This window comes from Polyergus mexicanus, unplaced genomic scaffold, assembly GCF_030449975.1.
Source record: "Polyergus mexicanus isolate NDT 795.1 unplaced genomic scaffold, iyPolMexi1.0 SCAF_7, whole genome shotgun sequence".
NCBI lineage: Eukaryota > Metazoa > Arthropoda > Insecta > Hymenoptera > Formicidae > Polyergus > Polyergus mexicanus.
In genome coordinates, this window is record NW_027223327.1 from 8,352,166 (window position 1) to 8,363,814 (window position 11,649).

At 34.6% G+C, this 11,649-nt stretch overlaps 1 protein-coding gene across 6 annotated transcripts in view; it reads right to left on the reverse strand.

The window, feature by feature from the left end:
* LOC138935047 (uncharacterized) overlaps nucleotides 1-11,649 on the reverse strand; it is a 31,946-nt gene that overhangs the window by 7,780 nt on the left and 12,517 nt on the right. For 2 of the 6 annotated variants that reach the window (XM_070299331.1, XM_070299326.1), the window contains exons 1-4: nucleotides 5,792-7,651; nucleotides 4,013-4,478; nucleotides 3,185-3,264; nucleotides 1,789-2,023 (exon numbers count right to left, since the gene is read on the reverse strand). In XM_070299331.1, coding sequence (XP_070155432.1) covers nucleotides 1,789-2,023; nucleotides 3,185-3,264; nucleotides 4,013-4,345 — 648 coding nt within the window. In that variant the 5' untranslated portion in view covers nucleotides 4,346-4,478; nucleotides 5,792-7,651. Of the gene's footprint in view, nucleotides 1-1,788; nucleotides 2,024-3,184; nucleotides 3,265-4,012; nucleotides 4,479-5,791; nucleotides 7,652-7,869; nucleotides 8,011-11,649 lie in introns of those variants that run through there. The other 4 variants (XM_070299329.1, XM_070299330.1, XM_070299328.1 and 1 more) reach the window with 3 other exon arrangements.

The following is an 11,649-nucleotide window of genomic DNA, read 5'->3' on the forward strand; positions in this document are numbered from 1 at the left end:
GATTACGAGATTATATAAAGTCTACGTTTCTCATGTCTTTTACCTTATCAATATATTATATAAACTTTTCACTGCCAATATATATTGTACATAGTTAAACAATCACACACAATATAATTTTTATATTTACGAAGGTAATAAAGAGAGTATATTTATTCGTACCATTTAATGAAAATTTCTCATAAATTCGAATAAATGGAAAATTCCGCTTCGTGAACTCGCGCATAAAAAGATGTAAAAGGAAAGCTTGATAGATTGCATAAAAAAAAAAAAAAATAAAATAAAATAAAAAAAATATCAAGATGAATTGCACAATGTGCAGAAAATTCTGTCATCAGCCCTCAAAGCGCTCTCTTTTGCGCATAATTAAGTTTCTTACTTATCTTACTCATAATAATACAAATCAGCTGCAACCTCCTATATCTTTGATAAATTCGCCGACACTTCCCAATGTTATCGATCCATTGGTTTGCTTTCCAAGCTTCCGGTTTATTCTTGCTCCACCATCTCTTTACGAAATCATCCGTTTTTTTTTTGGATTAATTAACCTCGGCATCGTCGCTAAAATTCACATCATAATTCATCAAGGCCGATTTGCAAGCACGACTCTTCTGACGCCTGGTGGCTTCAGTACTGTCACGTGTCTTTCTTGATTTCCGCGTCTTTCGCGGAGCTTCCTTTTCTGGCATTTTGAAGATTACTGACTCCTCGTCCGGCAATTCGTGATCGGTGTCCGTTGTCGGTAGCTCCTGCATTATCTCTTCGTCGTCGTCCGTCGAGTCACGATGCTGCCAATCGATGGACAATGCGTCTGCGTCGCCCATCACGAGATTATCAGATTTAGCATGTTGATTGCAGATCGCATTGCCGTCCGGACAATCTGGCCCGTCCAGTTGCTGGTTGTTCAACCGCATCGTTGTTCTGGGGTTGGCTAAGCTAGAAATCGCCGGGTCTGATTGGCGGTCAGGGAGTGCACTCGTCGTGTTCGGGAATACGATCGGGAGATTCTGTCGTGTAACGCCGATATCGCATTTTATTTATTAATTTTTTTTCATTTTGATCGGTCAGCAATAATCGGCGTATTCGTGATGATGATTATTATTATTGTTGTTGTTACAGGTCAGTGATAGAATATTATCGTGTGATTGGCGACGATTCATAAGCAATGACAGCAGTTAAGACGTTGATCGGACGGTGGTTAAGTGCTCGATTTTGTCGTGCATGGTTTTGTGGATGGTGATGGTCGGTTTGTTTGTTTTTTGTTTCGATTTTTGATTAGGCAGTAAGACAGCGATGCGGCGGCGTGCGGAAACGCGGACGGGAGACAGAGAACGAAAACAGAAAAAATCAAAAACACGGAAAATCATTAGTAAGCGGTAATTAATCGAGGACATAGGTCGATAAAAATTTTATGCGTGATCAATGAAAGCGAGAGACTGGTTAAAATACGAGATCAAACAAGATAAAACATTCCTGTATACCGGCAACCTTTTTTCCCAGAATATAACAAAGAGCTTTCATATATATAAATTTTATATTTATATCCTCTGTATATGAGAAATAATTTAAAGATTAAAAATAGAATAAGTTTCCAAAATGAAATTCTTCCTTAAAAAAGCTGCCAGCTCTTCTTACATCTACATGTAAGAATGTCCTAAACTATCATTTTATCTTTTATCCAATTCTTTGAAATCTACGCGAGATTAATCGAGGAAACGGAATAGTTCTGGTCACCCTATATGAGAACGATTTATCTTTTTCGACGTTGGACCACGTGGGGCCAATTACCTTGATGGCGGTCTGCATGAGGACCGTGGTGGCATAGTTTACGCCCTTGGTACCAAGATGCAGCACCGCCGTGTAACCCTGCTCAGTTGCACGTGCTATGGCTTCGTCGATCTCGGCTTCACGACGGATTAGCGCGGGATGCACGAAGCGTCGGTAAAGAATACTGGAGCCTTTAGTAGCCGGGCTCAGCAGCCATAGTACCAAGATGATTTTAATCTCATAGTAAAATGGGAACCTACGTAACAGACGTCGAGACGTGTAAAATGTCGCAGCGTCGATGCGCTCACGCGAATTTTTCTTTCTTATTCCATTATTTATTCATTTATTTATAAAATCTATATCTATTTCTCTTCCAATATTAATATCACAAATTATATAATTATTATAACAATATTTGTGTACAAAATATTATAAAACATCAAATTATATAATAAAGAAATTTCAAAATTCGTTAAATCAATACAAACACTAATAAATAAAAATACTAAAGCCATCAGTTTGACAGCTATGTTCTCATATGAATTTTCAAGCAAATTCGTCATATTTTTATATAATAATAATGATTAAAAAATAGCTGATCGCATACAATGTGCGCTTGCACATCTACTTGATTCGATTCGCGCTGCGAAAAATTCGTCACGAAAGTGAAAGTGAGAGCGACTTGGAGAAAAGCGCGAATGCCGGGAGGGTATCGGGCATTTCGACGCCAGAAATATGCGAATATGTTTTCGTTTCCTTCTCGGTAATTCGAGTATGAAGGGAGATCTGGCACGATGCTCTTCGACGATGAGGAGGAAGACAGAATAGGAAGGAAGGACAAAGAGAAATAGGGGAGCGAGAGGGAAAAGGAGGCGCGCGGGCAGAATCCTCAGAAGTGCATGTAAGCCAATATCTATCTCATCCGAAATTAGACTTTCGGAATTCCTCGCGATGAGAGCGCGGCTTTCAGACCGCGCGGTTCGCAGCTGGTTTATTAGCCTCTTGCTTGCCCTCGCGCCGCGAAACCAAGATTCATCTCAATATCCGCTTTATTATGCTACGTGCACACACAGTCGTTATCAAATCAACGCGTTGCTGTTTTCTATAGCGTGTCTCAGCTTTCATGCACTTTCTTTTACCTTCGGTATTCTTTAAGGAATTGATAATTAATTTTCTTCCAATGGGAGATTCAAATAATTTTTGGATCACACGCTTTTGATATATTATAGAATTCTCCGAATCAAGTTTGATATATGTATGAATCAAAAGCAAATGATAATCCACAAACATCGAGATTTAAAATTAATATTTTAAATAAATGAAATTTAATAAAACAAATGTGTATCGTTTCGTAAATAAAACACATTATATTTATAAAAATAATGTGGTAACTGCGTAATAATAATGTAAATCTCACCAAAAACTAAAGAAGACATCGGTAAATGTTTCCGCGCATGTGAATAGCGCGAACACGATCCAGTACATCATCCATTTGACCTGAAACCAGAAAGATTCCAGAGCAATGGATTATTGCAAAAACAGCAGAGAAATATATTCTCGAATTAAAGTGACAAGGAAAAAATAAAAGATGCAAAATCCATATAATTTATATTAATTGTTATCTATACATATAAAAAACAAGATTTAAAGATAAAATAAAATTTCTTGATCAGGTTTCATTATTACATATTTCTTTTTCAGAGATTGCACTAAATACAAAATATTTATGACATCAGTTATATAACAATGTAAATCGACCTCGATCTTTCTTCATCAGCTACAAGCAAAAAGTTAATGTTGGAAAATTTCCGACATTTATATTGCTGGATAAACAGCAAATTTCCGCGGGCAAATGGTTTCATAACTTGGTGTACAAAATACATGTAATATGAGACGTAAATATCCATTAAAATCTATTGTATGAAAAGAATCTGGGATACGCAATAATGTAAAAAATAAAGAAGTGGAAATAGCTGTTAATTCCGCTTGATCGGAATATTAAATCAAAATCTACGAATTTAATTGTCATTAAAAAAAAAAAACCCCATGGAGATTATATATATTTTTTAAATATTTATATCTTTTTGGTATATTAACCAAAGAATTATTTTCATATCATTATTTTAAAAAGATAAGAGTATACAACGAAAAGTTTTAAACGTTTTTACTTTTAATTAAGTGCATGTTCGGCGCAGAATGTTCGGCTTAAAAGTAAACCTATTTATTATTTATGTTTCTCTCTTACGTATTCCTTGACATTCTTCGTGCGCACCGCCTTGTAGGAAGCGTATGCTGGATAAAGAGTGCCGAAAACTAATCTGAAAATGGGATAAACGAGCGTGTAAATTAGAGATCGTGGCGACATTATCGCCAAGAGCACTGTCAACAATCCGACGTTGTTTAACGTCATTCTTATGGGAAACGTTTGCAGCCAGTGACGACACCAGGCCATCGTCTGTCTCGCCAAAAGATCGCTGATTCTCGCTCTATGAATCAGCGCGATCGGCAATTCGTCCGATCGCGGTTCGTTCTTATCGAAGATTTTTATCGTCGATCGATGGTCTTTTCTCGTTTCCATCGTGTTGTCAATTTATTTCTCTCTGTCTCTCTTTCTCTCTCCCGCTACGACGAGAACGTTTCTCTACTTCCGAAATCTTGAATTCTTCCGGAAATACTGTGTGATGATCGTCGGACGAGTACGACGAGTCCAGCTGCAACACAAAGAAACAGAAATTATTTTGACGGATATCATCGACATGTGCTAATAATGCAATTGTAAATACAGATTCAATGGCTAAAAGAGTTAGTTAGATAAAATCGATATGGATACTTCAAGGTCTATTTAGTGAAGTCGATTATCGAATTTGTTAAGGAATTAACGAATAAGTCAAATAATTATAACTGTTATATAGAGTACATATAACATAGTTTCATTTCGACTAAAATATCGACAAATATAGACGTTAGTCTGGTAAAATCATTGCAACTTATCATATCAATATGAATCTATATCAATTAGAAATCATCTTATATTATAATGGCATTTGAATATGTATATAAAAATAATCGACTACAGTTTCAATATAAATGATACGCTTTTGTATCAAAATTATTGTAGATTTAATTTTTAAAATTTTGCTGAAAAATATTTACATTCACAATTTATTAGGACCTATAGTTTTTCAATATCATATTTGCGTCACATTAAAATTTCAAACATGTCATCGTGCATTTTACGTAACATTTAAGCTATTCGATCGAGTGATTAAACGATTTTCGATGATGGCATTACGGAATGATCATGGAACTTGGAATTCCGGAATAAAGCTTTCAATTGAAGCGCAGTCATCCGTCGATTAATGTCTACCTCGACTGCAGCCTGCGGCTCATTTAAGGGATTGTGTGAGCTTATTATGTGAAATCCAATTAAACACGCGATATCGCCGATCCGTCATCCGTATCTTTTGAGAGATAAGAGATTAAATATAATTCATAATATAAATACAGAAATTGTTCCTTGAATCTTTCTTTATTAATGTTTCCAAGCATTATTTGTGCAAGTTTCTTATCGTTGCATCATAGTGTTACAGTATGATCGTACATACTGTAGAAATGAATTTTATACTAGATCAAAAAATAAAATAGAAAGATAAAATTAAATTAAAAGATAAATAGATTAAACTGTTAAATCACCGATGATGCTCGCCGTATTTTTAAATCAATTCTATGATATATTATTTTAATGCATATTTTACAATACATTTGTGGATAAAAACAATTTTTAATATTTTTTTTAATGTAAATTATTTATGAAGTTTAATTATCGATCCAATTTTTTTAACCATTTTTGGATTGAAAACTATTTCTTAAACAAGAATTTTAAAATACTACTTAAGCAAATCGTCATGTAAATTACACTAAATAATCATTGCTCATTAATAATTTGATACATCAAAAGTTCTTTAACAAATTATCTCAGACATTTTTATAATGATTTTTAATAGACACAATAATTCCTTCTTACAATTCAATCGGTTCCGTCAGATTCATCCGAGCGTCTCGTCTCCTTATCGTTGCTTAATTCGTCTTTATCGCGCGCGAAACGCTTTGTCAAGTTTCTTCGTGTCAAATTCTGACAGATCTTTTCTTCACGTTACCGTTGTGTATTTTTATCTTCCTTCGAAATTAATTCCTCGTGCGTATCTGAAGTCAAACTCCAAGTATATACCGTGCCACTCGCTCTACTCGCGATTGCTTCCAGTTTGAGACTAAACGCGTAGCCTCGTTCGTTCGGGCATCGTCAACGACGACGACGACGACGACGACGATGACGACGATGACGACGACGAGCAATACAGGCCGCTGCACAGACTATTTTCGCGTCTTAAGCCGCTGTTACGCTCGCGTCTCTAAACCGCTCGTATCTCTAATGCGACGCGACATCCGAAAGACTTCAGGTTAACCACGACTTTCTCGCATGATGATTTATCTGTGTTCGCGGCGCGAGTAGTGTGAAACTAATCCCCACATTCGTTCTTTCAACCTTCTTCAATCGGGTCAAAGCTGTATACATGTTTTGTATAATATCGAGGTAAACAAAAATTATCGAGACGATTAAGGAAAATATTATTTTCGAATAGAAATTATTCCAAGAACTCTACATCCATCCACAAATTTATCGAGTATTTTGCAGCCGATAATATTTAATTGCATACTGTATATAATTCACAATTTTTCATAATCTTTTTGTTATATATTCAAATTTCAAATGAAATTTTTATCGCAACTTACTCGAAAATGAGAGTAGAAAAACTAAGATTTTGTTATCTACATAAAGTTTCAAGGTTTAATTATACAAATTTTTAATTCTTAATCACTTGCAACTGCAAAGTTCTTTAAAAATGCTTTTCATTTCAAAATCGTTAAAACTTATTTCTGCTCCAAATAGATCAAAGAGATTGTAGATACAAGAAAGCGCGAAAAACATGGGATATCTTGCGTAATAATACATTAAATCAAAAACTCTGTTTCTGAAATGTCTTTCGTATAAAGAGTTAAAAGCGTTTATGACCACGATTTATTTAGAGTGCACGACCGTTTTCCCGCGAGTGGGTCATCTCCGGACGCGCCAGAGAGCCATGAGTTAATTATATGCGCCAACCTAGATATCATGTCGGTCAATCCGTATCAGAATAAGGATCGCTTAATTTTCTCGACCAATGTTCAAATTTAGTCAAATAAATTTTGCGCGCAAATTCAACGTATCGGTGTATCATTTTATCTAAGCCAGATCGTGATTACGATCGGGCAATATCAATATTCTTCATGAATATCGCACGCGTATAAAATAACACGTAATGTCATGTGGCAAATATACATAACGCGAACATTGTTTCTCCTAAACGCGACATGCAAATATATAATATTCTCTCAAAAGTTTCGACAGCACTCTAGAGGCTTCTAAAGTCTGTGGAGAATAAAATTGAACAGCGCATAATGTATAATAGCTATAACTTGTGTTTATAACTATGGGAACTAATTTTGTACGTTATTTGTTGCTTGATCAAATTTCATTTTATACAAATGTGTGCGAGGAAAAACAACAGCAGTGAGTTGTCAAGTCGCTTCGTCGCGTCAGTCAAGCGAATTAAATTAACGCGTTAGCATCAATTATTCATAGATCGCGAGAGCGATAGAGAGGCTTGCGACAAAAATTGAAACCGGTATACAGGAGAGAGTGCGATTTTTATGCCGGAAGAATGCGTTCCTTAATAACGTAATCTTACGTTATTCAACTCGATTTCTCTATTGTCACAAAAAACCTAAGAATTCTTTCTGTTTTGTGCTACATCAAAAATATTTGTTAATATTTTAAATTATATCACTATATATTAGATTTTGAAAAATATCACAATAAATGATGTAATATATATAATAAATTTCGCAAAATCTCTCTTTATCTCGATAGATACAATATAATGTCACATTGAATCCCGTTATCGCTATTATTTTCCGCGGCATATTTTTTTTTAAATACTTAAGATTACGATACCGACAATTTTATCTATATATTGCTAACACAGAATGCAAAATACACTTTACACTCGTAATCGATGAATCTGTCACATGTGATACGTTACACCATCGACGTCGCGCGAAAAACTGAGCAAAATCTTCGCTTGGCCTGCGATCCTACAAAAGTGCAAACGATCGCCTGCAGTCGCAGGTAATTCGACGATTGTCACCAATGTCGCTCTGTCATGGATTACGTAACAGGTCGTTCCTAATGCGCAGTCCGTATCGCTCGTAGAGCGAACACGATTGTTCTCGGGCGCATTATTCACGCCCGGCCACTTCCGGTTCCGATAAACGAAATGACGATACGCGAATCGTCCTTTTGATTCGTTCGTGGCGTATCAGGACCCAAGGAGTTAGCCGACTGGCAATCGCGCGATAAGACCACGACGATTTACGACCGTCGCGATTCCACACACCGTAGCCATTTACGAAATTGAATGTCCACCTACTAGTTCTGCTGTAAGATTATCTATCGACCGGATATCTCATAAAGAAAGAGATTCTGCTACTTTTATCCTATCTTTTTGTCTCTACTTCACTATTATGTGTGCTCGCTTCTTCCAATCGTACATTTCCGTCCGAGCGAATTTGTCAAAATTTTTATTACCTCTTTCTCTAATCTTTTTATTCGAGAAATAATATTCGCAATGTGAAATAAATTTTCGATTTAATACATCTATAGAGAATACTCTGAAAATATAGTTATATTTTTATCTATATATTTTATTATTATTTTGATATCCATTTTTTATATACTTCAAAATTATCCTCGTTAAGTTAGCAGCCCCACCACAACAAATTAAAATAAAACATATGCCAAAATTAAATGCTATTAAAATTAAATGTTAATTTGATGCTTTATTTCTGATTTTAGTGCTCGAACTATTTAGCAGGAATTCGTAATTTAAAATGGAGAGGCTAATTTTCATCAAGCTAGCCCATTATTAAATATTTGCACAAAATCCAAAAGCAAATATATCAGAATTAAATGCTTTTTAAGTGCTTTCGAAAACAATTAACAAAATCTAGTTATTTAATATAATTTAAAAGATATCAGTTAACAAGGACAGAATATATATATATAAGATTTGCTGGCTTTTTATTCTTAAAAAAATACGTAAAAAAAGAATGATATTTTTTCAGAAAACATGTTATATTTATTTGCATCGATATAATTACTACTTTTATATACCTACAAACATTTTTGTTTTTAAATTTTTATTAGATTTATTAGATAATATATGCCATAAGCAAATAAATAGTAACGCGCACTTTGCAATATTCTAATAATATTGCTAATTCTAATAATAATAGAATTTATCATTGAGTTTTCGAACTGGCGTTCGCGAAAGATTGATCGAATTTGGGATCGTGGTTCGAACTTACCGTTCGAAGCGCATGTCACATACAGCGTCGAGTCGATGTGCGATTCTATACGATTGTTAAAGCGATACGCTTTCATGTTTATTAATGACGACGACCCATGTAACTTTTCCCTACCGTGGCATAGGTACAAACACGATGGTCTTGGTCGCAAGAACGAGATTATTCGTATGTATCGCGAGGTCAAGATCATCGTCATTCGTTTGCGCATAGCCTGAATTCCGTCATGCCTCGTTTAACCTGGACTATGATCTTCAACATGATACCAAAGTTTTTGATACTCTATTTTTGATATGAATGTTATATATTGTACAAAATATCCAATCTTTAAAAGTGCGTTATATAATAAAATTTTAATAATTTTTTAATATATTTGCAATGTGTGGATTTTCATATAACGAAATATTGATGGAAAATTATAACAACACTTTTCAATCTACAATGTTAAATATTTCGGCAGTCTTAAGCTGTAAATTTCTGTTAAAAAACATTTTATGCATATTAATTAACAAATCAAATTTCGACATCTATTTACTTTTTTTCTTTTTTTTTTTTAATTTGCAGTATCAAATAATCGGAAATTTTTATTAAGACAAGATACATTTCACATTATGTAAAAAAATATTAATATATTAATGTTCACAGATTATTTAAAAAATAGATACATAGTAAAATTATTTTATGCAAAATTAGGAAATAAAAATATATTAGAATTATACTTAATTTTTATGAGAAATAATACACTAAAAATGAATCAGAATAACAACAAATATACTATTTTATTGCTTTTACGTATTCACTGAACCGAAAGAGCTAGTATTCTATCTTTCTTTTATTATAACAATAGAAAACAATAATAGTGGAAATGATAGGGCATCATTGTCTTGCCATCGAAAAAACAATTGGAGAGGATAATTATTTTTCGGCGCGGTGTCGCTCGCCGCTCGCTGCGTGACTCCGCCTCTCTCGCTCAGCTGATACTTCCGACGTTAAGAGACATAAACAAATAAGTGATTTTACACTTCTATCGATTCCGGCCTACCGCTTCCCACGCGCTCATTGGCTCAGACATTTTAATTAATAACATAATAATTATTGCGAATTTAGCAAAATGGTATAGGACTTTTCGCTTCTGGTTGACCCGATCTATCTCCACTTTTTCGTTTGGCTACTTACATGTCGGACACCCTGTATATCATAACATATTCTGCAAAAATATATTAAATGCGAAAACAAAAGATGCGAATTTCGCCTTTTTTTTCCCGCTGATCTCATATGTTTTACATAAAATATTTCAACGATCGTGATTTCTTTCTTCAATGCGATGCTTGTTTCCAAATGCAATTTTATTTAGCTTGTAATATATATATATATATATATATACAAATCATTAAAAACTTCTAAAAGATATAACAGTATTATGTTTAAGATTAGGAACTTTGTTGTCCATTCATTGTCATTTACAAATTTTGTATACAAAAAAGCAAACATGTAAAAATATTAGGAATATTAATTTTATTATATTAAACATCGTGTATAACAAGTATACTTGAAATTAGGAACTTTTACACTTTTATGCGTCGGTCTTACAATTTCTATAGAATTTTCAAAGATAAGAACGAAAGAACATCACGAATGTTAATTTCATTTATCACGAAATAATTTTTTCGCCGAAATCTTTCATACGATATAATAGATATATTCGCAATTGAGAACTCTTTTATTTTCCCGGGGCGCTCTCATGACTTGGATGTGATTTTTAGAGGCGACGGTAAAAAAACCACGGATACCGTGTTAACGACCGTTACTCGCTTAAAAATCGGTGCGTGAAAATTGCGCGAATAATGCACAATCGTTGGAACGAGCACAGGTGTGGCTCGTTTAGGTGGCAAGAAGCATGTCATGTTGGTTCGTTCAGCAAAATCTTATCAAAAACTATAGAGAAACGTCAAGGCAATTCGACACGCGCGAAATTTCTATCTGCTCTGGAATCATGAAAGAAAGAGAGAAAGAGAGAAAGGAAAAAAGAGAGAGAAAGAGGAAATAATGACCCGAGTGTGCCTTGAAAGCGACGTTCCTTGTTAAGACAAACGAAAAATTAAGACAGAAGCCTCGTAGAAATGCTCCTCGGAATCGGTGCAAAAGCAATGTGCACAACAATGACCTCAATTGCAATCGTTTGAACCGTTCACCAGCTGATCATCTATTAGCAAGAGGCAGTGCGGGCAGAGACGGAGCATTAGCTAGATTAGAAAGTACAGATTTCATTCAGCTAAAGTGGCTCGCTATATCTAGCAACATCAGAATGCTTCTGGAAGAGCTCGACCTATCTTTCTCTTATCAGCATCGTCCTCTCATCGATTTTCCTAGATTTACAATTTATCTTAAATACATCGAGTGATTAATCCTAACCGATTGAAA